At 40.6% G+C, this 27875-nt stretch overlaps 2 protein-coding genes across 3 annotated transcripts in view; one reads left to right on the forward strand and one right to left on the reverse strand.

Moving 5' to 3' along the window:
• The window catches only part of LOC115655894 (serine/threonine-protein kinase TNNI3K), a 177364-nt gene that overhangs the window by 12522 nt on the left and 136967 nt on the right, over positions 1-27875 (reverse strand). For both annotated transcript variants that reach the window (XM_030571898.1, XM_030571899.1), the window contains 2 exons: positions 10616-10675; positions 8619-8788 (listed from right to left, as the gene is read on the reverse strand). In XM_030571898.1, the coding sequence (XP_030427758.1) occupies positions 8619-8788; positions 10616-10675 (230 nt within the window). The remainder of the gene's footprint in view (positions 1-8618; positions 8789-10615; positions 10676-27875) is intronic.
• LRRC53 (leucine rich repeat containing 53) lies at positions 19631-26726 on the forward strand. Its single transcript, XM_030571897.1, is given in 3 exon segments — positions 19631-20216; positions 24087-26293; positions 26295-26726. Coding segments are annotated over 3 exon segments (3225 nt in total).

The following is a 27875-nucleotide window of genomic DNA, read 5'->3' on the forward strand; positions in this document are numbered from 1 at the left end:
TTGTGTCTTGTATCTCACTGTACACTGTGGGCCTGAGCGCAGCAACTTTAGACTCACAACAAACAGCCAGGCAAAAAAATGGCCAAAGAATCTTGGTATAAAAGGAAAAGCCAAGCAGAATATGATCTGAGTCACTCCTTCCCTTGCCTCCCCTCTTTGGACAGCTGCAGAGCAGAGGGATCAGGATACAAATCCTCCACAGGTAGTATGTTTTCAAGTGTGTGATTGGCGTCCCTGTGTCCACTGTGTTTCATCTCAGACACAGCAATGGGAATGAAACAGTGATCGTTTGAAGTTTACTGTCATTATTACTGAGCCATTGTCAGATGGTTGGAACTCTCATAAATTTCAGCTGAGTTCTGCTCACAAGAGCCATTTCAAACAGCACCTACACCCATAGGTCTTACAACTACAATTCACCCAGTACTCAAGGGCTGAAATCCTGGTCCCATTAAAGTCAATGGCAAAGGTCTGAAAATCTGTGGTATTTTTACTTGGAAGTATACATAAACCGTGTGAATGTGTGTGCAAGAGTTATCGTTTACACCCATGAAATCCACTGGGCAAATGCATTTTTTCAGTGCAAATTCTGAGTGGTCTGTGTATGCTGAGGTTGGAATTTTTGATCTATCTGCAGCTGGATGTGCAAATATGTGCATTGCAATTTTGTGACTGCAGAGGTGGAGGAGAAGCTGAAACCCTGACCATATACCAAGCAAGCCAATTAGTTGTAATGATTATTCTCGCACAGTTGGACATATTAGTTCCTGATGACAATGGCAGTTCTGTACAGGGACCAATTGCATGATAGGATATATGTTACAATCTGGAGAACTAATACACTTTATTCGTGTCTTCTGCCTGTCACATACATACAGTGCTGCAGCTGCACCGCTGCTGTGTGTCTGGTGAAAACGCGCTATGCTGATGAGAGAGAGAGCAAGCTCTCCTGTTGGCATAATGAAACCACATCTGCTAGGGGCGGTAGCTACGCTGGTGGGAGAAGCTCTCCCGCCAACATAGCACTGTCCAAACTGGCGCTTATGTTGGTGTAACTTGTTTCACTCAGTGGGGTGGTTTATTCCCGCTCCTGAGCAGCATAATTTATGCCGACACAAGCAGTAGTGTAGACTTAGCCTCAGATCCAGAGACATTCTGTTTACACTGGACTAGAATCTGGACTAGAATGAAAGTAACTAAGTGTTCCAATGCACAGCAATACGGAAATTGCAATTCCAGTGACAGTGAAATTTCACCCAATGTGAAATTGTTCTGTGAAGATTTAAAAAAGGACCATACGAGGGTTCTACTGTATTGGTACATATATGCACATATATGTAAGCCAGCCATGGTGAGAACCTAGCAAATAATCATCTTCTTTTATGTTTTCAAACTATACTGTTCAGTGTGGGTACCCTTGGCAAACAGAGAATTTACTGAAATGCTTTTGAACTGTTCTAGGCATGAAAGTGAGCCTACCTCTATCAGACCATATCTGATACTCAGTTGGGAGAATAAACAAGGGTTGTTGGGTTTAAATGCTCCATAAAAACTGCATTTCAGTTCTGTACTTAAAAAAGAAGCTTTTTCATTTGGTTTGCCTTCAGTGAATATGCTTACGTAAACCTTGAGAAGCCTTTGAATTGAAAATATCATTAGCCATGGCTCTAGGACTCTTGACACTTTTCGAAGTGCAGGCAGAAGCCGCATTACTAAATAGAACTTTATTTAAACTTAATTAGTCTTTGGGGATATTATTTACTTCACAGCGTAAAGGAAAACAAATGTCTGTCACCACTAGACATATCTGAACTTAGCAGATGTATTCATGGCTCCTGGCTTCTATTAAGGATCTTCTAAAAATATGCTTTCAGGTCTTCCTTTTGTGAAACTTTGACAGGATAATAGAATGAGATTTGCTGAATTCCACTAAACTGTAAAGTAACGTGTCATCAGCTTCACTTACTCTTCAAAAGTTTTTCTCTGGCAAAGCTCATCAATCCAGCTTTTCAACCTCTAAAACACAAAGCCATGAAACAAAAAGGGTGACTCAATCACTTGTCCAAGTGACAGAACATGAAATGTTTAACATTAGCTACCAATGGCAGGATACTGGCTGCTTGTTTTAGGTTTGCTTAGAGTTTGTCTGTATTTCCAGCCTCAATGCAAATATTATTCTAGGGCTGAGGTGAGTGTTGTGAGGCTCAGGCCTGTTCCTGGGGCTCTTGCTTTCGCAGCTGCTATGAGACGTGCATTAAAAAGACAAAGTACTTTGCTCCGGGGACTGACAGATGCAGTTTTCTTAGAGTGCCACCGCTTGCTGATGCATGGAGTGGCACTGCCATGGCTCTGGAGGAAGCTAAGCACCAGCATCCAATACAGCTCGGAAGCAGAAAGAGAACAGGGACAGAGAGAGATTGCTGTAAAGAGGCAAGGAAAGCTCAGTCTGTTTAAGCCTAATATCCTCAGTATTCTTCTTCTGCCTTTTGTCTGCCTTACTCTCCCCATAGGCTCCTCCTGTCCCTTCTCTGTGCCCCAGCATCCCTTCTCACTGCAACATGTGTCCCTTTTGCCCAATACCCACAGTGTCTTTTCATGCCACCCTATATTCCTGGGATAAGCTCTCTGCTCTGCACGCAAAGTTCTCTTCATCTCCTCCATGGAACGACTACGACTTTTCTGTGAACCATCCGATAATGGCCATGCTCCCCCCTTCTCCCACATTTATGTTCTGCTCTATCTTGCTTGTGTGCCTGTCTTTAGATTAGAAGATCTTTGGGGCTGACCTACCACAGTATAAAGTCATGTACATTAGTGGTCCTAGAGACATTATTAATATTAATTTGTAATTTATAGCAAACCTCCCCTTGCGTTTGTGGATGAGCACACTAGGGGCAAAGACTACTGCAAAACATAAAATCATAGAAAGATAAATATGCATCTGAAAAGAACATAGCAACCCTTCTGTGTGTCTGCATGCTATTAGGGTGCAGCTCCAACAAAACTTGGGGGAAACTTGGCTTGAATCACTTAGTGCAGCATCTCACAAAATTAATACCGAGGCACTAGCCTAGAGAAACGGGCCGAGATCCTCACATCTGGCCAACTGTGTTTTATACAGAATCAGTTGGGAGCAGGGGTAGCAAAGCTTGCTTTAAGGAGCTTTGTATCCCTGGTCCAAGACCTGATCTCTGTCAGGCCAGACTCCAGGCAAAAGTCAGTGTAGCATTAGCAGTGGAAATCCTCAAACTGGCTGAAGGGCCACTTTCTACTTTCACGCCAAAGCAGCCAGAGGGGACCGAGAAGCTCATGAATTTTAAATATCTACAAAAACCACAGAGCTGCTGAGAATTCAGCTGTTGGTAGGAGGACTACAATACAAGTACACGCTTGCATGAAAAGTTACAACCCTGTACCATGGCCCTGATTTCACAGGAGGTAGAAAAGCTAAATCTCTAAAGCTGCTCATCCTTAGAACATCTTTCTTAGCTCCATCCACACAGACACTTCACTGAAAGGATGACTTGGCAAGTTGTTGTCAATTGGATAAAAGATTATAATAAACAACTAGAATAACAGAAACGTTAACAAATCACTTAACACAGCCTCTCTGGATGTCAGGTTTGAGTGGGGGGAAACAGCAGCTTAAGGAAAGCAGAAGAAGCGATAAAGCTTGGAAAAATGACCTTTCCCTTGATAAAAATGTAAGGCCTTTTCCTTAGGGATTGTGTGGGGAAGAATTTCAACTTGGCTTTTCTCCCCTGCTCCCTCCTCTTTTTAGATCAGAGCTCTGATCCTTACTCCAAGTGAACAGCTACCTGGGAAAAAGCTCAGTGGTGCCAGGGATGGAAAGAAGCTGGGTGGGGGATACAGAGCTGGTGTTTTAGTCTATGCTATTTAACAAAATAGAGACGAGTCTTCTTGCTGGAGGAGATCAATCACTCAAAAATGCCTTGGTTTTGCACAGCTGCTTCCTGGATGTATCACGTTTCTTTTTCAAACCTGTGCTGAGTCACTGCAAGTAGAATCTCCCATCCTGTGGCTGGAATCTCAATGCGTGTGTGTGTGTCCTACACGTACACTGCCCAGATTCAAAATAGAAGCTCTGTGGTTTGCTAGTGGCACCACTGCCTTCTTACGCTTCAATCTTTGAAAGACGTCCACAAGCAGACTCCTTTAGCTACAAGCCCTTTCGCTGGCTTGGCTTGAGATGTATTTCTATGGCTTTCACAGGGTATTAATTATGAGGCTATGCATGGGCATATAGGTCTGACTGCATGCATATCTTTGCAGGATGGAGGCTATCTGGGGCAAGGATTGCATCTTTCCTATGTATGCATGGATCGCACAAAGTGCAATGTGGTGAAGATTCTGACTGGGGTCTCTGGCGCTTCTGTACTATCAATAATATATAGAAATAAATAGTAGCATGCGAGTGATATTAAATGTGTCTATAGTCAGGTCAAGCCAACGCAACACAATACAATACAAGGTGGGCCAAGTTCTGCATAGGAGGAAGCTATCCATGCATACATTAAACAAATATGTAGGTCCTGCCCACACTGCAGATTGAACTATGTTGGTAGCAACCTTATTCAGAAGCAGTTATCAAACAAGGTTCTGTTTGAATGGTGCCAGGGAACTGTTCTTGTAGCACGTTTCTGGTGTGACTCCCATGTCCAGAATGCAGAGGGAATTCATTTAGTACCATGACAGGTCACACCAGGCTCTACATAGAAATCTTTGGCCACCTGAGCTGGCCTATAGCATGGTTTCAAACACATCTACACCACAGTTTTTAACCAATGCCTAAGAATGTGTTAATTTCACACTTCAAAGAAAACGAGGCACAAAATCATTCTGATTCATCCTAACTCCTTTGGGTCTGGGTTCTACTTAGAATAAGAGGAATGTTATTTTTCTGCAAATTTGCCCTTATATAAGAAGAGCTAAAGGTGTAAAGAAGTAGAAAATCAACTGTTAAAGCTTCTACTGTGTGATGGGTTGATACATTAAACAGCCTGATTAGACAGGCAATCAGAATGCATTGCTATTGCACCCAATTCATTACGAGGGCGCTGTGACCCGCCTCTTATTACTTCACACATGGTAACCGCTGCCATGCAGGAGAGAGACTCACTAAACACAAACACTAAAGTTACAAGGCAAGAAGCAAGCAAATAACTTCAGTGTCATGCCTGTTTAACTAAATGTATGGGACAGGGAGATTTCATTAGATGAATTGTCTCAGCTGCATTACCAGACTGCATACTGCACAGTATTTCAGAGAATATGAAGTGGTCAGAACTGAGAAAGTAGAAGAGATGGAGAAATATTCCAGTATAATGCAGCCAGAAATGCAGAGCCCCTCTTTGTTCCAAATGTATACATTTCCCAAAATTAAAACCTTCAGAAACTCTTGTCATTAGAAAGTCAAGTCATTAATCATCTCAGTATGTTGTATAATTGAAAAACTGCAGAAATCATTATCATTTTATTGTACATTTTGCCTCTAGGTGAAGCTTTCTAAGTTCTATTTATAGGGTAGCATTTAGTTAATTTTTGTTGCAGAGAAATTGAGAGGGGGGAGAGGGGACTTTCAATAACCCTTTGGGTTATAGAGGAATCCATTCAGTGAACTAAAGAGCATGGCTGGCACATTGAGAATACTAAATTATAGGAGCAGGCAGGCTGTAGCAATAGCTTCTTCACTCTCTCGGGTGTCTGCAGTGTAACCTAAATATGTCACTCCCTCATTCGTTTCATGCAAAACTATTAAATTCCACAGCACTATCTGGTTCTTTACGGAAGAAGGATTAAAGCAGGGTCTCTCTTCCTTTCTCCTGACCCCAATCCCTACCTTCACTTCCCTCTCACATTTAAAGCAGATCTTTTATTTCACCAGATGAGGATTTCTATTTTTAATATGGAAAGCCTTCACATCAAAGTGCAGGTGTGCGGTCCCTCTCTCCCCATCTGGGGCCACTACTTTCCAGCTCAGGCCTTTCACTCCCCATAAGAGCCAGGAGGGCAGGATGTCCAGGTGGTTTCTCTGCTGTTACAGTTTTTGACTGCTTGGTGGTGCTAGAGAGTAAAGCATAAATCTGTGTCTTCTTGCAGAAATTAAGTGCCATTTCATTTCAGCAGTGCTCTCAGTCCCCAGGAGACTGAAAAGGGAGATTGTTAAATTTGCCCTCAAACCCAGGTCTCCCAAGTGGTAGCACAGACTACTTCAGATATGAACCTTAATGTTACAATAACACAGAGAACATAGATCTCAGACAGCCACAGAAAATTCTGTAATGGCTTCTCTTCTGTAAAGAAATGTACCACATACATTAGCATCAGTCATTATACCATTTACTGTTCCTCTGTTTTGATTTAATTGTAGCATATATTAGGGGTGAAGTCCTGACCCTACTGAAGTCATTGGGAGTTTTACTATTACTGCCAGGGGGTCAGGATTTCATCTGATGTCTTTTGAACACTAAGGACTAAATGCTCACTCTAGACAGAACCCTGGGCAACTCAGGGGCAGGCCCAGGAAGCCCCGTGACTTGGATACACATTTGGAGGCACAATTCCTTCCTTGCTTCCTCCCTCTGTGGGAGGAAGGAGGCAGGGTCAGGAGAGAATAATTTGCTCCTGGCGTATAGCGGCAGTGAATTGCAACACCCTTCATGCAGGCTGCCCATTGGGCAGAGCCAAGACTCCACCCACTCCACGGATGTGTCCAGACGCAGAATACCCTTGGACAGGTGGCCCACGCAGGTTCTCCTGCAGCATAGTTCTAGTCACAGTCTAGCCCTGCTGATACCATTTAATATCAGTGCACCATCATCAGCTCAATAATTTTGTCCGCAGGCCTCACTTCAGTCCTTTCATTTCGCTCAGATCACAATTTAAATTAAAACAAACAAATTAACAAACAAAAAAAAAGAGAGCCTAGCAATAAGAAGTATATTGCAAAACCACAGCAGCTTACTTTGCTTTTGTACTGCAGCCTTCTCCCACTACCTCAAACCTCTGTCTACTTAGAGTGTAAGCTGTTCGAGGCAGGGAGTTGGGCATTTTTTATGTCTGTGAAATCCAAATTTAGTACATACATACATTCATACATACATACTACTACTACTAGTAATTTACTGGAGATGATGGCATTTTATTGCTGTTGAATGCCACTGTGAGGAAAGAGTGTTCAAACACCACTCCAGATAATGGCTACACACTTCATATTAAAGTAATCTTAACGTTAAGCAAGGGCAGAGGAAGGTTTCCTGGTAACACAAATAATAATATAACTTTCTCCCCAAGCCTGGCTGTATGTAGTGTTCCCTGAAGGAATGACTCTCTCTGCCTCTAGTTCCCACTGGCCAGAAGGCCACGCCCATGTCTCTTATATCTTGGCAGAGTGCACAAGCTATGTTTGTCATAGGGAGTCAGTGGAATCTACTTGGCAGATCTATGCAGGGTTTTGCTGCCTGCTAACTGGGTAAGCCACCAGGAAAGCCCTGACTTCTACTAGCTTGTTTTCATGAATGTGTCTCACATGAACACAGTTCCCTCTAGTGGCTAGATAATGTATAGACGTTTATGAATCTGCTATTGTCTCCAAGGTACAGACCTGGTCCTTTAGCTCAAGCAACTCAAACTTGCCACAGTTCCCCTAATAAGAAATCGAATCATATAACTGATGATAAAGCCTATTTTCAAAGACTGAACAATGCTCCCATGCTAAGAAAAAAACTTGACGAACTATATGTAACAGCACCAACTGGCTACACCCACCTGTTGAAATGTTTGTCAGCTATCTAACCTGGCTTTTCCATCTTGTAGCCAGAAGCTCCTATCATTGTAGTTTACATACACTCTATTAATTATTCACTATTGTTTTGCTAAGATAAGCATTTTGATTGCTTAACTTTTCTTCGCTCAGAATTTCAAATGCAAACAACAAACTATAATGTAAAAATCCACGGGGTCCTGCGGGTTCACTTACAGGTAGTGGAAATATGTGTGTTTACCTACTGAACACTTGTAATGACACCCCTTGATGGGCAGTCATCATTCTTTGTTGTCCTATGGTACAGCAGTGTTGCTGTGTCGGCAGTCCAGCCAGTGCAGGCAATTGTCTAAATACCCCCATCACTGTTTTTATTTTTTTACATCATAAACAAAATCTATATTAATATTAGATTTTGTGAAACCTTTAGAATGAAGCATCCACTTGTGGCCTACCCAATCAGATAGATACCATCACATTTTAAACACCTCGGGCTCATCATACTGTTGTAGTACTGTCTGAGAAGCTAGGATTCCGAAACACTTTTCAAACCTTTATACAGCAGCAACTATATATCATATGAGCAGCAAAAATCCTGTGGCACCTTATAGACTAACAGACATTTTGGAACATCGTGGGTGAATACCCACTTCGTCGGATGCATGTATTTATATTGCCCACTATTTACAAGGTGCTTACCAAATACCCAAGAAGAGTGGTCCCTAATCTGGAAATCTCACAGTCTATGGAGGATGATGGATGTCTCCTTGGATGCACTTTCTTGATGCTGCCCACCACACTGTCCCATAGTAAGAGCTAGTCCAACATCACTTACCTTTGTGACCAAACAGCATAAGCTCTTGCATTCAAGGCATATTCCAGCTCAAACCGGCTACGTAAAGCTGCAACATGGCTACGGCCAGGACCTCCTCGTGCAATGAGACAGTCAGAAGAAGAGGAAGGTGACAAAGAGCCACTGCTGTTGCTGGAGGCTGGAGACATCAACTGGATTAAAAAAGAGCATTGTCAACATTTGCTCATGAGCCTTAATAGTGTTAAAGAGGCTTCAACGCACTGAGCATGTGCAACAGAACACAAAAATTTTGCTGCAGTCCTGGATTATTTTTATTCGCCTCTTTCTCATTAATATTTGTGTCTAGGGTGACCAGATGTCCTGATTTTATAGGGACAGTCCTGCTTTTGGGGGCTTTTTCTTATATAGGCTCCTATTACCCCCACCCCCTGTCCCAATTTTTCACACTTGCCCTCTGGTCACCCTATTTGTGTCCCTTCTTTCTTCTGCTGCATTGGCTGAAAAAAGCAGTGCCTCCTGACTTTGATCAGCAGCAGATGAGAGCTGCATGCAGCTTACCGAGGGAAGGGTAAATTCATCATCTCTTGGAGTCTTTAAATCGAGATTGGATGTGCTTCTAAAAGATATGCTCCAGTTCAGCTGTGAGTTATTGGGCTTGATAGTGTTCACTTACGTAGCAGGGAACAACAATTCCTTCCACTTCAGGAATTATTGGGTGAAATTCTATGGCCTGTGTTCTATAGGAAGTTATGCTAGATGAGCATAGCAGTTAGGGTGACCAGACAGCAAGTGTGAAAAATCGGGATGGGGGTGGGGGATAATAGGAACCTATATAAGAAAAGGACCCAAAAATCGGGACTGTCCCAATAAAATCGGGACATCTGGTCACCCTAATAGAAGTCTCTTCTGGCCTTATAATTCACGAATCTCTAAGTACAAACCCAGAATGGCAGGGCAAGCGTGTAGTGCTAGGACACATCAAAAAGTTTTAAAAGGAACAAAATTAATTTTTGGAGTGAGGGGAGAGGAAACAAAAAGGACAAAAAATCTTATCACCCTAGATTTCATCCTTTGTTGCCTGTAGCACTTAACAACTCTCCACAGATTTTGTTCCTTAAAACTCTCCTAAACAGGGTTTTGTCATGGAGACAATGGAGCTTAAGACTAACTCCTTAGATAAATAAAGCTTCTTTTTTTGGTTCATAGCCCAGATTTCATCCTACATGCACTGCTGCCTATGTATCACAGAAGCCAGTTCTCCCGTGAGACAGCACGGTTACTTGTGATATAGTACTTCACTTGTTCTAAAAACTTAAAAGCTTCCACCTACACATAAAGCAACCTGCTGCAGTCAGAGCATGAAGAAATGTAATAGATTATGGGAGTCTGCTCTGAACCTTTAGCTGAAGAGCAGTGATACATTTTAAAGAAAAGGGGGAATTTTTGTGCACACACACACACAAAATTCAGGGCTGGAGTCCCTAATCAAGCTCACTTCCTGTTTGATCAGTTATCTTCATTGGGCTGACTGCTGATAGATCCAATTGTTTATTAGCCAAGAGAGAAGCAGAAATGTAGCGTTGTATTTCTCTTTTTATGTTTGATCTTTTAATCTCCCTCCCGAAAATCCATGTCAGATTCTTCTTTCTAGCCAAGCAGTCCTGGGATTTCTGGGTGGGGAGAAGTGGGTCCACCTAAGACTACTGCAAGCTACATCCTTGCAATGCTGAATAGTCTTTCTCTGCAGCATTATCATCTCTGGAAATGCAGGGAGCCAAGAGCAAGTGAGAGACCTGATCTCATATCATACTCACAGCAGTGTGTTCTGTCAGGCTGACTTTTGGCCTTCTTCTTCTTAGGGCACTCATGGGGCTATTGTTTACTGTATCACCTTAAAATTTAATGGGGGAGGTTACAACTGGGTGAAGCAGGTCAACAAATTCTATGGTCTCTTTCACACTTGTGTTGCTCGGCAACTTGCATTCACATTACTTAACTGCAGGAGCTTATATTCTTACCTCAATATTACATAGGCATTCTTCTAATTTTGTGACTACTTCAGAAAATTCTGGTCTTCCCTGTGAATACGAGAGAGAGAGAGAGAGAGAGAGAGAGAGAGAGAGAGAGAGAGAGAGAGAGAGAGAGAGAGAGAGAGAGAGAGAGAGAGCATATGCACATTTTGTATTGCAAATAAAAGAGGAGCTGTAGCTGCAGTTTTGATTTTTAAAATGTGGATATCTGCGTTTGTAGGAGACTCTGACCAGGAAAGCTGACACCATTTACAGATAAGCCTGTTCGCGTACAGCCAGTTCTAACCTTCCTTCTAGACACTATACCCAGGACCGGCTCCAGGCACCAGCACAGCAAGCAGGTGCTTGGGGCGCCAACCGAAAATGGTGGCACGTCCGGCTCTTCATGAAGCAGCGGCAGTAGAGCTGCCGCCAATGTGCCACCAATTGCGGGTTGTTGTTTGTTTTTTTTTGGCTGCTTGGGGCAGCAAAAATGATGGAGCCGGCCCTGACTATACAGATAAAAAAAAGGGGGAGGGTGATTGTGGAGCCTCTCCACTTCTCTCTGCATTCCTTGGTGCCACCGTGAGTATACTGGCATGTCCTATATGAATGGCATGTTTAGATCTTATAGCATGAGCATTTTCTTGAAGTCACAGGCGCAGTACTTCTGGCTTTTATAGGGCCTGCCAGTGTGTAACTTATCAGATGTGCACTTAAGAAGACTTTAATGCCAAGACAGGGATCAATTCTTGGGCTGGTGGCAACTCCTCCCCTCCTGCTTCCCACTTTAAGAGTCTTAGGATCAGTCCCTGCAGCTCTTACTCACATGAGTAGTCACACTGACAGCAGCCAGACAACACACATGAGCAGGACTTCAGAATTTTACTCTAAATCTCAATGTTAGATTTAGTGGGGTTGTAGCCATACTATGCTAATAGGCTCTTATGGCTAATCTAAGGGCCTTGTGACACACTGTGCAATGTGTCCCCAGCAAAGGGCCAACTTGCGTGATGCTAAGAGCTTCTGTTACATGCTCCAAGCTGAGAAGTAGTGGGGACGCTTTTGAAAGCTGTTGTGTCTCATATTTCTGAGTGCCTTGCATTAATACAACTAGACTCAGTAGTTAAAAACCTATTCACTTTATTGAATAGCTTTTCTCTTCTATGTTAACACTGAATGGATTAAATTTTTCCAATGTATCCTGACCCCAGTGCACAAAGTCTTTTTTTTAAAACCAAATATGGGTCTTGAAGACTGTCTCTTCTTCAGTTGTTCTATGGCAGTGGTCAGGAGCATGGAGAGGATATTCTCCTGGCATTACAGAAGGCCTGGATATGAAATTATTTCATGGGGTTTGCTTGATATCTCAATCTATTCATTATATTAAATGGACTGTAATTATGGAGATATCTGTCTGCCTGTCTTCTTGTACTGAGCCTGACAACATCATCTCTGTGGCCGTAGTTCTGCAAAGCACATAATCACATCTTACAGAGTGATTAAATCCCGTTGACATAAATGATCCAAAGCCTATTGGAGTTGAGGGAAGGACTCCCATTGACTTCAATGAACATGGATTAGGCCCATAATTTTTAACGTTAAGCATGTGTTTATGTACTTTGCTGAATCAGGACCTGATAGAATCAAATAGTTTTATTTGATCAAAACACAAGAACTAGCTAAATATAAAAAGAACTGATTATGAGTCGATGTCTTTTATTTTCTGGGAACAAACGTGCCTTTGAAACAACCACAATTATAGTTTGCAGCATGTAGATGTCTAAGTACCTGCAACATGGATACAGTCTGGTGGTTAGGCGAGATGAGCCATGAGTTTGCCTTAAATTAATTGCAAATGCTAAACTGTGCCCTCTAAATTTGAGGCCCTTTTAAGAACTGGACCAAGCTATCACATAAACATACACTGTTGTCTTACTTGTACTGTATCTTTAATAAACCAGGAGTAACGGAAAATTTCAGTCATAAGTGCTGTCCACTGGACATCTTTCAGGCCGTAAAATTCACCATTCTCTCATGACAAACTAAAATTTCCTTAAAAAATGCAGAGGCCACTAATGTACTTAATTAGCCACTTGCAATTAATCTCTGAATAATAAATGTCAATACCATGAAATATATGCTCTTTTTCTTGTAGGTACATTGCTCATTCTACTTGCTATGGTGATTCAGTTAATAACATCATGTCCCTCCTCATGCCTGGTACGCTCAGAAAATGTAACTCTGTGTCAAGGATTAACATATATACCAGGTAATGAAGTAAGACACTCCAAGAGAACTGATATTTATTATATACAGTGAGCTCACTGCAGTCCTCTAATTGTATTGACTGTTTCTGGACTCTGCTTCTGAAAGCAAATCTCTGCACATGCTGTCTAAAGAGTGATAACATTGTTTTATTTCTCTTTGCCTAGCGGCCTTACCAAAACTATTCTAAGGCCTTCAGAGGTAATTGAAAACCTTTGTTACTGAGAAAGGAGTCATTTCATGCAGTAAGACACTTAAAAAAAAAAGATTGTTTTAATAAGTTATTGTTCACATATTGTGCAAAGTTCAAGCCTTACACTGGCTGAACGAACTTTGGATTGCCAGGCAATTCTACAGCATTAGTGAGATTAAGTGATATACCAGCGTTAGAGATTAGAATCAAAGTGCATTATGACATTATAATTCTGAAACAATGGTTTCTTTTTATTGGGGCTAAATGAGCTGTGGAAATGCTACCAAGATATGTTGACTGTATTCATTACATATTGCTTGCTTAAGTCAACAATTTAATAAGACACCTTATTAACAAATTTAAACCGAATGTGACTTTCATACTGATGCTAAATAACATACTTTGTTTATTGCTAAAAGCAGCAAACCTCTAATACTAGCTCAGAAAACAGAAAGGCATTATCGGCTTAAGAAACCAGAAGTACTAATAGCCATAAAATTAAATAACACTTGGCACTTAAACCGTCTTTCATCCATAGTTCTCAAAGTGCTTCACTAAGGTGGGTAAGTGTTATTAAGTCCAGTTTACACAGAGGGATGCTAAATCAAAGAGAGGTTAAGGTCTGGATGTAAAGCCCAGTGAAATCAACAGGCTGCCAGTGACTTGTCCAAAGTCATATAGGTCTTGATTCAGAAAAGTATTACATATACCTAAGTGCCATTGAATCAGTTAAGCAGGTTCTTAAGTGGTATCCTGAATCAGGATAGACTTCAGCCAACTTAATTTTCTTGTGTAGGCCAGGCCAGAGAAGATTAATGTTATTAATGTTACTATTCTATTCTATGATAATATTGCTATGTGAACCTATTACACAGATTGTATTTTGAATTCCCAGAATGTAACATTTGTAGGATCTGATTGTCTAAAGGTGACATCACCTGATGCCATGTACAATTGCCATAATGTATGTGCTACCACATAATTAGTAAGTCAGTCAGTCAGTCAATAAATGTTTTCTGTTAAAGCAGCATATTTTCCTTAATGCAGAAACAGGAACAAATCTCACAAACAAAAATAAAATGAGACTTTTTTCTACACCATTTTATGTTATCAGAAGAAAATTTTTCATTTACTTTATTTGCTTGAATGTTACTGTACAGTCTGTTGATTGTCATTTTAAAACCTGTCATAAGAGTCCAATAACGTAAGTATGTTGGAGAGATGCTGCAATAACTTATTGTGATATCTCTTTTATCATGCAAACACTGCTGGACTCCCGAAGATAACATTCCAAGTCACTCTCAAGTGATAATTCCAATGGGATTGACCATAGTTTGAAGTTGAGAGGACGTTTTCCTTTTATCACACAGAGGAGTTTATTTAATGCAACACGTATCTGATAGGGGTCTGTGCTCACCAGCGCATATGGGACTGCCATGTGGAAATCCTCAGGGCATCCATAACAGAAAAGGCCCCCTTCATGTTTATTAGTTTTAGTCACAGGACAGGAATGAGGCCTGCTGACAGAGCTGTATGTGGGAAGCAAGCATAGCGCTTTGCCTGCACTGTCTGGCACAAAAATGTTAGTTTCGCACTTCCATAAGCAATGAAAAGTTCCTCCCAAAATAACAACAGTGACAGTAGTAAGCAATACATTAACTTTGACGTCTAGTGGAACAGATGGTTTTCTGTTTCTTGAACCAATATGTCATGTCAGTGCACAGCTAAAAAAATAAAATAAAAAATCTAATGTTCTGATGCATGTGAAATGACATGCAGGTTATGATGAATAACCCAGCACGTAGATGAGCTCGGATGAGGGCTAGCTGGCTGCAATGTAATCTAGGCAAGACAAAGATTATGCTGGTGGGTTGGTGGAAGCAGCTGGAAGAGCTGGCAGAATTTCCTTTGGTGCCCCAGACTGAGGGAGTGTTGTTACTGCAGTTTGTAACACAGGTGTGCAACTTGGTGTGTTAAATTCTGGGCTGCTCCTGGATGCCCAAGCAGGGCCGAGGGCCAGTAGCTCCTCCCCCACCATCTATGCCTGGCAAGAAGAATGTGACCTTTTCTCCCTGCTGCAGGGACCTTGCCACAATTATCCCCCTTTTTTCATATTCAGATTGATTGCTGCAATGTCCTCTACATGGGGCCGAACCTTGAGATCACTTGGAAACAGAATGCTGCAGCCTGCTTATTATGTGGAGTTTCATGCGGCAAGCATGTTACATCAATGCTCTGGAGACCAAAACATTTCTGGGTGGAATGCAAAGGGTTGGTATTAACCTTGGAAGCTAGTCATTTAATGTAGAGACCTGGCAAATCCCCCAGGCACTGGTGCCATAGCTGAGACCAGTGAGGGTACTAGAGCTGGAGTGCCATTGCTGTAACTGGGAGAGAGTTGGCAGCAGACTGTTCTCCGTGAGGGGCTCAGCCCTTTGGTCCACCAGAGGCTGGATCAGTTAATCATCCAAGTACACTGCAAAGTCCATCTTTCCTCCAGGTTTCTGGGCATGGGAGAGGGCTGAGGGGTTTGGATCTATTTTAATACCCTCAATACATTTGCTTGTGAATATTCATGTACTTGTCAAGCTGGGATGAGCAGTCTTTTATCTCACAGTATTAATTTATTGAAGGGGTGCCTATAAAGGATTTCAGAAATCTAAATAAATAAAATATGAAGCATTTCCTTAAAATCAGAAGTGAAAAAAAAATTATTGTGCCATCAGTAACAGCCTTTGTTAGTATTAAGATATTGATTGAGACCCAGCCCATGCCTACAGCCTGTAGATAATGCCTTTATTCCTTTTTTACAGCTGCTCCTGTAACCACAAAAGCATTAATTGTCATTGATGGAAATATCACTTCAGTAGAAAGCTTCAACTTGTCCCTCCTGTTCAATGTAACTCTACTAAGGCTGAGCAGCAACAGAATTACAGACATTAAAGAAAATGCATTTAATGGCCTTCGAGATCTGAGGACTCTACTGCTAGACCAAAACCAAATATCGAGCTCTTCTATCAGTGATAATAGCTTCAGTGAGCTTCGAAAGCTGCAAGTCCTGGTGCTAAGCAACAATGCTTTGAGGAACATCTATGGGACCTGGTTCAAAAATATGAAGGACCTTATGAGACTGCAGCTAAATGGGAATCAAATCACTAATCTTACGGACAGCAGCTTTGGAACCGCATGTCTTCATAGGCTTAGGAGTCTGGATTTATCTAACAATTTCATTAGTTACATTGAGAAAAATGCCTTCCAACACCTACCTCAGCTGAAAGAAATGGATCTTTCCCGAAACAGGCTGACGCTCATTCCAGATACGTTTTCTCACCTCCCTCAGCTAATTCTTCTTAGCTTAGATCAAAATCAATGGAATTGCACGTGCAAACTGTGTGATCTAGCTTTCTTCTTAAGGAGCTATGTGAATTCTTCAACCAGGTTGCTCAAAAATGCTAATGATATAAACTGCAGAGCTTCCAAAAACCCTGCAGTTCACAATGTGCTTGAACTAACTGAGGCCAACTGTAACTCAGATCCTCAGAACTTTACTGTTGTTCTAAAAAACAAAAAGATTAATTCCTATTGGCGGGATGTTATTCTGGTAGCTCTGTTTTGCTTTGTAGGTAATGTATACTCTGGCCCTCTTTTTTTGTGCACATGAACTTAATATCAAAAAAATACAGGCCAAAATTTTCAAACTTGGGCGCCTAATGTTAAAGGCCTACATTTATAGCTAGGCTCTTAAATAAGCGGTCTGATTTTCTGGAGTGCTGAATGCACTCTGATCCTATTTGTCAACTGTGGGTTTAGTTACCCAACTTTGGGCACCTAATTTTGAAAATTATGTCAACAGTGTTTATTAATTGGCCAGACTTTTACAAACCTTCATGTTCTAAGAACATAAGAATGGCTGCATGGGATCAGACCAATAGTCCATCTAACTCAGGATCCTCTCTCTGACAGTGACCAGTGCCAAATGCTTCTGGCAGCTGGAGGTTTAAGGACACTCACAGCATGGGGTTGTGTCCCTGACCATCTCGGCTAACAGCCATTGCTGGATCTACCCTCCAGGAACTTATCGAATTTTTTTGAACCCGGTTATACTTCTGGCCATCACAACATCCTATGGCAATGAGTTGATTGTGCATTGTGTGAAGCAGCACTTCCTTTTGTTTGTTTTAAACCCGCTGCCTATTAATTTCATTGGGTGACCCTTAGCTCTTGTGTTTGTGAAGGAGAGATAACATTTCTCCATTCACTTTCTCCATACATTCATGATTTTATAGACCTCTTTCATATCCCCTCTTAGCCATCTCTTTTCTAAACTGAACAGTTCCAGTCTTTTAATTGTTCCATGTATGGAAGCTGTTCCAAACGCATGATCATTTTTGCTGCCCTTTTCTGCAACTTTTCCAATTCTAATATATCTTTTCTGAGATGGGACAACCAGAACTGAATGCAGTATTCAAGGTGTGGAGGTATCATGATTTATATTGCCACATTAGGATATTTTCTCTATTATCTATCCCTTTCCTAACATTCTGTTGGCTTTTTTGACTGCTGCTACACACTGTGCAGATGTTTCTAGAGAATTATCCATGACTTCAAGAGCTCTTTCTTGAGCAGTAACAGCTAATCTGGTTGCCATCATTTCATATGCATATTTGGGATTATTTTTCCAATGTGAATTACTTTGCACTTATTAACATTGAATTTTATTTGTATAATTCAGTAGAACTTTGGATGAACATTTTATCACTTAGCCTAATATTCAGTATTGATTCAAACTGGGACACAGCAGGCAACATTAGTAGCAGCCACTGTCACAAATCATTTGATTGGAATGGGTTGGTTACAGTGTTTTTCTCCTCTCCGTTAAATTCCATCAAATACATAAAGAGTGTTGCCATCCTCCCTAAGGAATGAAGGAACAATTGTGCCTGATATGTCACACAGATTCCTGTGCAGCTGGCAACTGCTGTCCTTGTACATACATATGTACAGTTTTACCTTATAATCTAAAGTCTAGCCTGCAGACATACCATTGCCTGAAGTCATACCACCTCAAGTGTGATCTCGTTTGATTTCACAAGCTAAGAAAGGTTAGACCTAGTCAGTGCTTGGATAGAAGACTGCCAAGGAAAACAAACAAAACCAATCACAAGGGGTTTGCGGGCAATGGTAGGTGATAATTCTCCCGCTGAGTACAGAGAGAACCAATGCCCTGGAATATTGCTTGGGGCACCATGCAGCTGGAGATGCCATCAGGCCTTACATTCATCTGCTCAGGTTCCTTGAAAAAGCCCTCAACTGCTTACCTATCACTTGGATTAACCATTTGCTGCTTCATTGATGTGTTACCCATGACCATATGCCAGCCTCTGAATGGCCGTTTGGACCCACGAGGCATGTGCCACAAATTCAGGAACTTGATCTTAGTTTTTGGAAAGCCATTATATTAAAAATTAGCATTGTTTGTAATGTGCCCCGCTCTGTAGAGGTGCTGCTTTCCCTCTACCCTAGAGAGGCAAAACCTCAGTAAAGACTGTATTGAGCTACACACAAACACTCAGCCCTATCTTGGCAGGGCGGTGTGTGTGGGGGGTCAACAGAGTGGAGTAATCCTCTCTCTGTGACCACAGACACAACCCCAACCTAATGGTGTAGGCATCTGCAATCCTAGCACCCACCATCCATAGCCTGGAGGAAATGTCCCAGAGTGTCTGCACATTAGTGGATCCTGTGACCTGGCCCCTCGGCCAACCATCACCTATGCCCTGCTACAGACTGAGGCCCTAAGGAGCTACCAACCCACCCCCATATACAGCTCCCCCACATCGCACATTTAATACAAGATGACATATTTAGCTAAGGCTGTAAAAAACTCATATGACTTTATACTGTCCTGTTGGAGATAGTGATGATGTAATTAAACATAGTATGGTAATGCATTTGCAGAAGCAGGCAGAGTTAAGGTTGTGGCTTAATTTTGGCATTTCCTGATTTTGAGAGCTTAAAGATACCACCTTAATACTTTCTGAATGTCAGTTTTCAGTACAGAATTTTATATATGACTTATCCTTTCTTGTCTACGTGTCGCGTTTGTTGTAGAGTTGCTCATTCTAGGTGGTTGGGTTTTTCGAGCTGTTTTTAACTTCATTTTGAAGAGTTTATATAAAGCTTCCTTCATTTGGCAGTCAGTGGGTGGCATTTCAAAATGGTAAAATGACCTTTCTAGAAAAAGGCAAGGGAATTTGAACCTATCAGACTTGACAGCACCCTTTAATTCAGTAATTGTACCACAGAAGGAATGGAGTCTCAGCCTCTCCCTTCTGCTAAAGAACTCTCAGACATATCCCCAGCCATTACAATGTATTTGCTTCTTGAATAATTGCTATAGAAAAAGTTGCATGAGCTATCTCTACAGAAAGATGGAATAATACAGATACAATTATTCACTGCTTAATTGGATATTTTTTCTATATTTTAAAAACCCTGTAAGGCAGGAAAGCTATCATACCAGTTATAATTAATTACATTCCTACATGTATGTTTAACATTGGATGATTTATACCTTTATGTACGTGATTGTGTCTTTGACGAACCTTGTATCTGTCGCAGGAGCTGTTGGTCTCACTTGCCTAGTTTTAGCCCTCCTTAACTGGAAACTTCAACAAGGCAAAGCAAATGAACACACATCAGAAAACTGCTGTTGCAGAACTCTAGATGAATCCCAGTGTGGTCATGAGCCAAGAAATTACCTCACTGAGGGAGCCTGTAACTGCCACTTAACTCAGGAAAATGAAATAAAGGCCACGTCCATTGTGGGGTCTGGCAGGGAAATGCCACTTTTACAGGAAAACAGGCATCGAGCAACAGTAAAGGCAGACGCTCTGTCCATAGGGCTAGACGCACCACTCAGAAGCATTCAGAGAGCGAATGAATATAAAAAGAGTGGCTCATTTTTATGCCTTAAATGCAGAATGGTAGAATCATGTCCTCAAGAGCCTTGTGAGACTATGTCGATAACAAATGAAGCAGGGTCCCTAACAAAAGATTTCCACAGGAGCATTACAAAACCAAGCGCCTTTGATCAGTGGGAAGATCTACAGACTACAGTGCTGCAGGAACTTTCAAAGACTGATAAAGGTGAGTTTCCTTTTTAAAGACAGTACTGACAGGATCCAATGGTAATGAAATATGAGACACAAAAGTAAGTGTCCTGGGCTTGTTTCTCCACTGCCATGTACCTTGGGCAGCAATTGATAAGTGGACAAAGTGGGTGATTTGGTAACATTTTACACCCACTCGGCATGGGTATAAATGACTGTAACAAACGCAATATAGTGAAGAATCAGGCCCAGACACAAGATGGTGAAAGTTTCCTGTGTCTGAAATTGGTGTAAGCTCCCTAACACTCATCTATCATGTCTCCCTAGTACCCCTTCACACTCCCAAAGCTTTTTTCTCAATAGCAAGCTTGTCTTTAAGAAGAAACACCCCCTCCCCACACACGCAAATGACAATAATGGGAGGATACTGGTATTTGATATTGACATTTGACTGACTCCAACTCTAGAGTGGCTATCCATCTTGTTGTAATGATATCGCAGCTAATACTCCTCATGGAACGTGAAAAATCAATACAGTGATCTTGCATTGCCCTTTCATGATGACAAGAAAGGCACACTGATTTTGTGGCTGGTGTTGGAAAATACCTGCATCTGCCACAATCCCAGCCAGTGATGTAAATTTTCTTGCATTAACAAGTTTTTAAAAAGGAAACACAACAAACTTCTGATGTTTGGGGAAATCCTAAAATAATGCATTCATGCTATTGACCAGGTCTCCATGCCCTCTCACAATCAGGGAATCTGGTCCCTAGATGAATCTTCTTTCTGGAGACAAAGCTTTCTCTCAGTAAATGAAGTCCTTCTAGATCTCTCTCTTCATGTCCTTTGCTCCCTCTTCTCTGCTTCCGTACTGTTCCCTAGGTATGGACTTCCCTCCTTAGCCTACCGAGGCAACACTCATCTTGCAAATTCATACGGTAACATTCACTGCTCTCAGGAAGCCTCACAAACACTCAAGCACAATAAAATCCTGCCAATCTGCCTCTACATTAAACATAACTCTAGGCAGGCTATTCCTCTGGTTCTCCCTCTTCATTTTGTGATCTCTCTTTATTTAGGTGAATTACGCAGAACAACATGAAGCACATTAGCTGCTTTGAGAGCTCCTACGACAACAGCTCATATCCAGCAATTTATGGGTTTAGTTCATAACATGTATGAAACAAATATATTACAACAACATTTCTGGTTATCTGCTTTCCTTTTTTAATGTAGAGATTTATTACCCAAGGCTTCCAGGTTATTCTTCAGATGCCACATGTTTATTAATTTATTTTCTTAAGTTGCTACTTATTTTAAATTAGGATTTTTAAGCTCTTTTATGACAGGAAACAAATCTGGATTTATTCATTTGCTTTCAGAAGTGTCACTAAACTAATTGCTTTTTATGAAATATTCAGGGCTAAAGGCAGAGCTTTGGGAGAGATATTCCAAAAGGTAAAAGTTATGGAGATAGATCATGAGAGGTGCTGAGCAAAATGGAGTTAATGGCAGATGCAGATTCTCAGCAACTTTCAATAGAGTTGTGTGAATAATGGATTTTCCAGTTTGTTAGCAATTCCAAAAAATCTGAAAAAAACCTGGTTTTCAGCAAATTAAAAAGTAGAAAAAAAAAAGATTTTAGGTAGAAATGTTTTGTTTGACCCAAAACAAAATGTTTCATCTCAGTTTTGACCATTTTAAAGGTTTTGGATTTTCAAAAACATTTTAAAGGAAAAGTTGTTTCAAACCAAAAGATTAATGTTTCATGTCAAAATGTGTTGCAATGCAGTGTTTGATGGTGGGTTTAGTTTTTTGGTTTTTTGACACAAACGATTTTGCAAAACCAACACAAATTGGAAAAAAGTGTCAGTGTTGCCAAATATGTATTTTTCACCAAAAAAAGTTTTGCTGAAAAAAATTTCACCTAGAAGTACCCTCAAGGCTTGATGAGAAGGAAATTTAGCATTAGATTCCAAGGCCTTTATTCACATTAGTGAGCAAGTTTCACAAATAGCCCCACTGACTTTAATTGGGCTACTGCTCTCCTGAGTATTGATTAAAGATTTCACAATTTGGCCCCTGGTTTGCTGGCTGCAGGTAATTCTGATCCTCCCACCCCCCCGTCATCGTCACTGTGGGCTCTTTACTAACCTAAAGGATGATCTACAAGGACACTACTGCTTGCTGTCATTCTATTGTCTGAGGTTTCACCCTCTCCACCTCTCTTCTTATACCAGGCAGGGAGGACAGGACAGGTGTGTTGTAAACAAGACACGAGAAGTCATTCTTCCGCTTTACTCTGCGCTGGTTAGGCCTCAACTGGAGTATTGTGTCCAGTTCTGGGCACCGCATTTCAAGAAAGATGTGGAGAAATTGGAGAGGGTCCAGAGAAGAGCAACAAGAATGATTAAAGGTCTTGAGAACATGACCTATGAAGGAAGGCTGAAGGAATTGGGTTTGTTTAGTTTGGAAAAGAGAAGACTGAGAGGGGACCTGATAGCAGTTTTTAGGTATCTAAAAGGGTGTCATCAGGAGGAGGGAGAAAACTTGTTCACCTTAGCCTCCAATGATAGAACAAGAAGCAATGGGCTTAAACTGCAGCAAGGGAGATTTAGGTTGGACATTAGGAAAAAGTTCCTAACTGTCAGGGTAGTTAAACACTGGAATAGATTGCCTAGGGAAGTTGTGGAATCTCCATCGCTGGAGATATTTAAGAGTAGGTTAGATAAATGTCTATCAGGGATGGTCTAGACAGTATTTGGTCCTGCCATGAGGGCAGGGGACTGGACTCGATGACCTCTCGAGGTCCCTTCCAGTCCTAGAGTCTATGAGTCTATGAGTCTATAAAACATAAATATTGTGTGAATTGGCTCACTGAAGGAAATGGGGAAATGGTTCCTATGGTACTTTCTGCATGGAGTCTGACTGCATGATGCAGCCAAGTTCTATCAGTCTAGGCACTAGAGGTAACATTTTCAAAAGCACTTAAGTGACTTAAAAGCCTAAGTATCATTTTCCAAAGTAATTTAGGTAGTTAGGAACCTAAGTTCCATTGACTTTCAATGAGACATAAGCTTCTAAATCTTTTTTGAAAATGGGTCTTAAGCACTTCTGAAAATTTTGCCATAAAGATTCTTTCATTTCCTTCCAAACTCAAAATTCCCATATGACAAAGCATCTCGCTGTCCCAAGACACAAGGTTGGTAAGAGGAGGGAAATGTCACTGAAGAAAAAACAAATACAATTGTACAAAGGAAAACTGAATATAAAGATAAACTGGAAGGAAGTGGGGTTACTACCCCTTCTTTTGGTTGACCTTTATTATTTCACTTAAATAACAACAAGAAAACAAAGACTTAATCAAAGCTTTCTCCTGAGCTTGACTATTCCTAGCATTTTCCCTGCAGATCACCTCCCTAGTTCCCTGTGCAGACACCTAACTCATTGATATTTTGGGTGGCACTAACAAAATATATCTGTTGGCATGAGTCAGAAAAATACTGTTGCATCTTTATGCAGTATTTTACGTGCCAGACAGTATGGCATATCAGCAGAAGAGCCTTGTATTGCTATACCCAGTCTCTGAATATACTGCCTGTTACCCTGCTTTAACAAAACTATAATCACACACATTATTATATGGACAGATCTGATTAAGATTGAAGTTTTCTAAACTTCTATCAGTTAATTTTAATTCAACTGTGACCACAGTGTGTGAGTGTAATTGCCACAGCACTGTAGAGTTAAAATGTTTTACCCAGGCTGGACTGAGGTGTTAGCTAAATGTTGATGTTATGCCACAAACAGAGAGAGCTTTTTGGCACTATACACATAGTTCCAAACATGCACTTAATCAGTGTAATAAAACTCTTACATGTGCTAAATTCTAACATTTATTATTCAGCAGATATAAGGCAGGACACATTTACTAGAAGATGTGCAACTCCTACGCCTGCCTTAGCAAAAGAGAGACTTGAAAAGCATTTAACAAATGAATCGTGGCAGTCTCCACCAGAAGCAGAAGACAAGTGTTTAAAACCTCATAGGCAAAGATATTTTATTACCAGCTCATCAGCAGCACCTAACACATCAGTGGAGTCAAAGGAACATTGTATGCAAAAGATTTTACAAAGTCATAGATCACAACATGATGATCAATGTGGATTGCTGGAAAGGAGCAAAAATATTTCTTTGCAGCTACACAACTCCCTTATCTGTAAATATGTGAACTGTGATAAATTCCAGGGCTATACAAAAGAAAAGAAAGAAAATCACAGGGAAAATTTAAAGTTGGAGAAAGAACAAACCAAAACTAATAGAAGAGTAGGAGAAGATTGCTTTATGAGTGATGAAGAGATGCCTTTATCGCCAGAAGTCAAGAAAAGATATATACCAAAGAGTGTTAGCTTTTATGTACCTGACTTGGCAACGGTAAACAGGTTGGATGTGACGATGATGGACTCAAGTGAGGTAGGATCTCATAAGAAGAATGTTCAAAAAAACCAAGATATCACCTTGGAAAGCAGAGAGCACAGCAATTCAGAAACAAGAAGTGAAGGAGGTAAACTGTCTTCTGCTAAGGGAGATATTGGAAGGAAAACCTGGTTGAGGAAAGATGAAGCCAACTGGAAGAGTAAAATGAAAACTAAAGGACAAGACTTTTTAACTGTAAAATTAAATGTACATCCCTTCAGAAAAGTGAGAATCCACCCAGAGAAATCACATTGCAGTGAAAAAACACAACAAAAATCCAACCATCAACACAAAGAACCACCAATTGAATCCAAGAAGAAACTGTTACAGGCTTCCAACAAAGAGTTGACAAGAAAAGAAAGAAAATCAAACCAAGGGTCTTCTGCAGTTCCTCAAAATCATCCAGGTACCAGAGAACAGAAGGAGATTTATTCCAGAAAAGTTGTTTCTCAATTCTCTGACAAGCAGACCTTGGCTAAGAGCAAAAATGCCAAAAGTGAAGCTATTATAACAAGTACTGATGCAACAGAATTGTCTGAAGAAAAGTGCAATAATCCAATAGTGAGTGTTCCTCAGCTGTTCAAGAACATTTCTCATGTAAGAAATTCTAAAGATCTCACATCTGTGCTTGCAGAAGCTGTTATGTACAACAGTAACTTACCTCCACCCTCAAAGGAAACTGCGAGAAGTATTACTCCAACTGTATGTCTTGCAACTCAAAATTTGGCAAGTATTTCACAAAATGGGGCAAAAGATATTTCCATATCCCTGTATCCTAGAGAAGTAAAAGACGACGACACAGGGGCTACAGAGTCATATGGGTACCAAAATTCACAGATGACTACAAGAAAGGAAAAGGATTGGGATTCTTCTTCAGCTCTTATTATCCAAACACAAATCACAGGCAACTTGCAGACAAAAAATCCCAGCAGTGAATGTGATTTGGAACTAAAGTCAGTTATGGAGGATACAGTGAAAAATGGCAATCAAGGCCAGATGGACAACCGAGTATTAAAAAGCCAGAGTGAAAACTTAAACAGGATAGAAAGATTGGAGAGCCGTGAAAAGGCTAAAGAACATGAATCATTAGAAGGAAATCTACTTGCTGTGGACTCTTATACTTTCACTGTTATACCACAGATTCCCCCAGATATCAACCCAACTTCAACAGAAACATATTTTGTTCCCAAACAAAGTAGCACAGAGCCTCCAAATCACATCAGTAGTTTGCTTCTGTATACTGAAGCCAGTGAGCATTTAACTCGTAGTAGCAAAGATGGAACTGACAGTACTGATAACCCGCATGGAACAGTTAGCACTGAAGACAATGGGGTAAAAATAGAAGAGAGAGAAAATAAACAGCCACCTAATAACAGTGAGTCATTGGCTGAAGTGCTAATCCCAGACACACAAATGAACTCGGATGGTCTAGCCGAAGACATACCACAAACTCAGAATGATGTGGAGAGTGAAAAATGTAAATTATTTTGTACAAGCACTGTCAAAGTATCTATTATGTCTAATACATCCAGTATCCCCAGTTCTCCTAAAACTAGAAATATACTACCATGTAGTGACATCAATTTTCAAACAAACAATAATAGGCACGTGAAGAATGTGCAGAATTTGCAACACATTTCAAAACAATCAACCTGATGAAGATAACAATATACATGAAGAAGGTGAAATGCCACTGGGAGAGCACAAAGAGCCTTAACCAGAGTTAAAAGACATTAGTTTTGAGGCAGAAAAGGAGGTGCCTTTAATTCCTAGCAGAATAAATGATGCTGAAAACTCTGCTCCAAAAGCTACACTGTACCCACCATCTGCTGGATATGCTAATACATCACCTTTAGAGTCAGAACAAAGTGAGGAAAATAACTCAAACAACAATCACATTCCTCTTTTGCTTTCTTCAAAACTACAGACAAACAACCCCAGCCTTTCTGAAAATTCAAAATTCATTATTGTGGCAGAAAATTTGAACAAGTCAATGAACATAACACAATATTTGATTGAATGTGATGAAAAAATGCAAGACCAACCAACTAGAGACATTTTACTTGATTAACTGAATGCCATTTCTGGGGAAAGGAGAAGTCAGAAGAGAGAAGAGAGAGACGCATGTCTGGTATTGTCAGAGCAGCCAAACAGTAGAATTCAGGACAAGAAACTCAGAAAAACAAACAACAGAAAGATAAAACAGGGAACTGTTAACTGATCAGAGAAGCAATTGACATTTATGATTTGGAATATATAGGGTGTATTTCAGGCAATGTACAAAATTACATTTACAACTACTATAAACACTAGTGCTTCCTACTACACACAGGTTACATTATTTAAAATATTTCTGTGATCCATTTATTACAGTCTTTGTTGAAAATTATGTAAAACCTTCTTTTTATCTGTAACTGTTACATTCTATTTTAAATTCACCTAGATCTCTAAGATTTCTGGTCTCCTGGAGCTGTAAAACCTTTTATATCCATTGAATTACTTTTTGGGGAAAGGAACGAATTGAAATTTGGCCCAGACTTTGGGGGCGTCTGTATAAAGCCTGGTAAATTATATTTAACCACTAGGTGGAGATCTCTGCTTCAATCTTTTCAGACTCAGAGCAATTAACTAGAATAGATACAAGAACACAATGGTTTCTGTACAGAAAGGGGGTCAAGCAGCTCCAAGAGACTTGCATCTCCTCATTGTTATGAATTCAAGGTTTTGAAAAATAAATATCTCATTAAAATATCAGCTTCCTAGGACTGATCTCTTGGGCTAGACAACACATTATCATTCGGTTTTAGCAATCCTTCTTACGAGCGAAGAATGGGCCTTGGAAAGCAGGAAACAAAATAAAAAAGAAAATGTATATTTATGACAATGACATTTCATGGAATGTACAGAAAAAAAATCCTACTTAAGAGACGTATCAAGTTAAGAAAAGTAGAAAGCACTCAGAAGCATAGAACACTAGGGGCCAAGTCCATAAATCCCTTGCATAAAAATATGTCCCAAATAACTGGGATACTGTTTCCCATTTCCTTCAGACACAAGAGTTATGAAAACTCATAACACACGATTGCTGGCCATTTACTCTGTTTCAACCAACTCACAGTGCATCCCATACTATTGTGCACATTGGGGACTCTTTAAAGTATTAATTTCCCTAGAAGTTAACTGGAAATTTAACATCTAGCTTGCTTTCTCTTGTTCTGAC

Source organism: Gopherus evgoodei, chromosome 8 (assembly GCF_007399415.2).
Source record: "Gopherus evgoodei ecotype Sinaloan lineage chromosome 8, rGopEvg1_v1.p, whole genome shotgun sequence".
Classification (NCBI taxonomy): domain Eukaryota; kingdom Metazoa; phylum Chordata; order Testudines; family Testudinidae; genus Gopherus; species Gopherus evgoodei.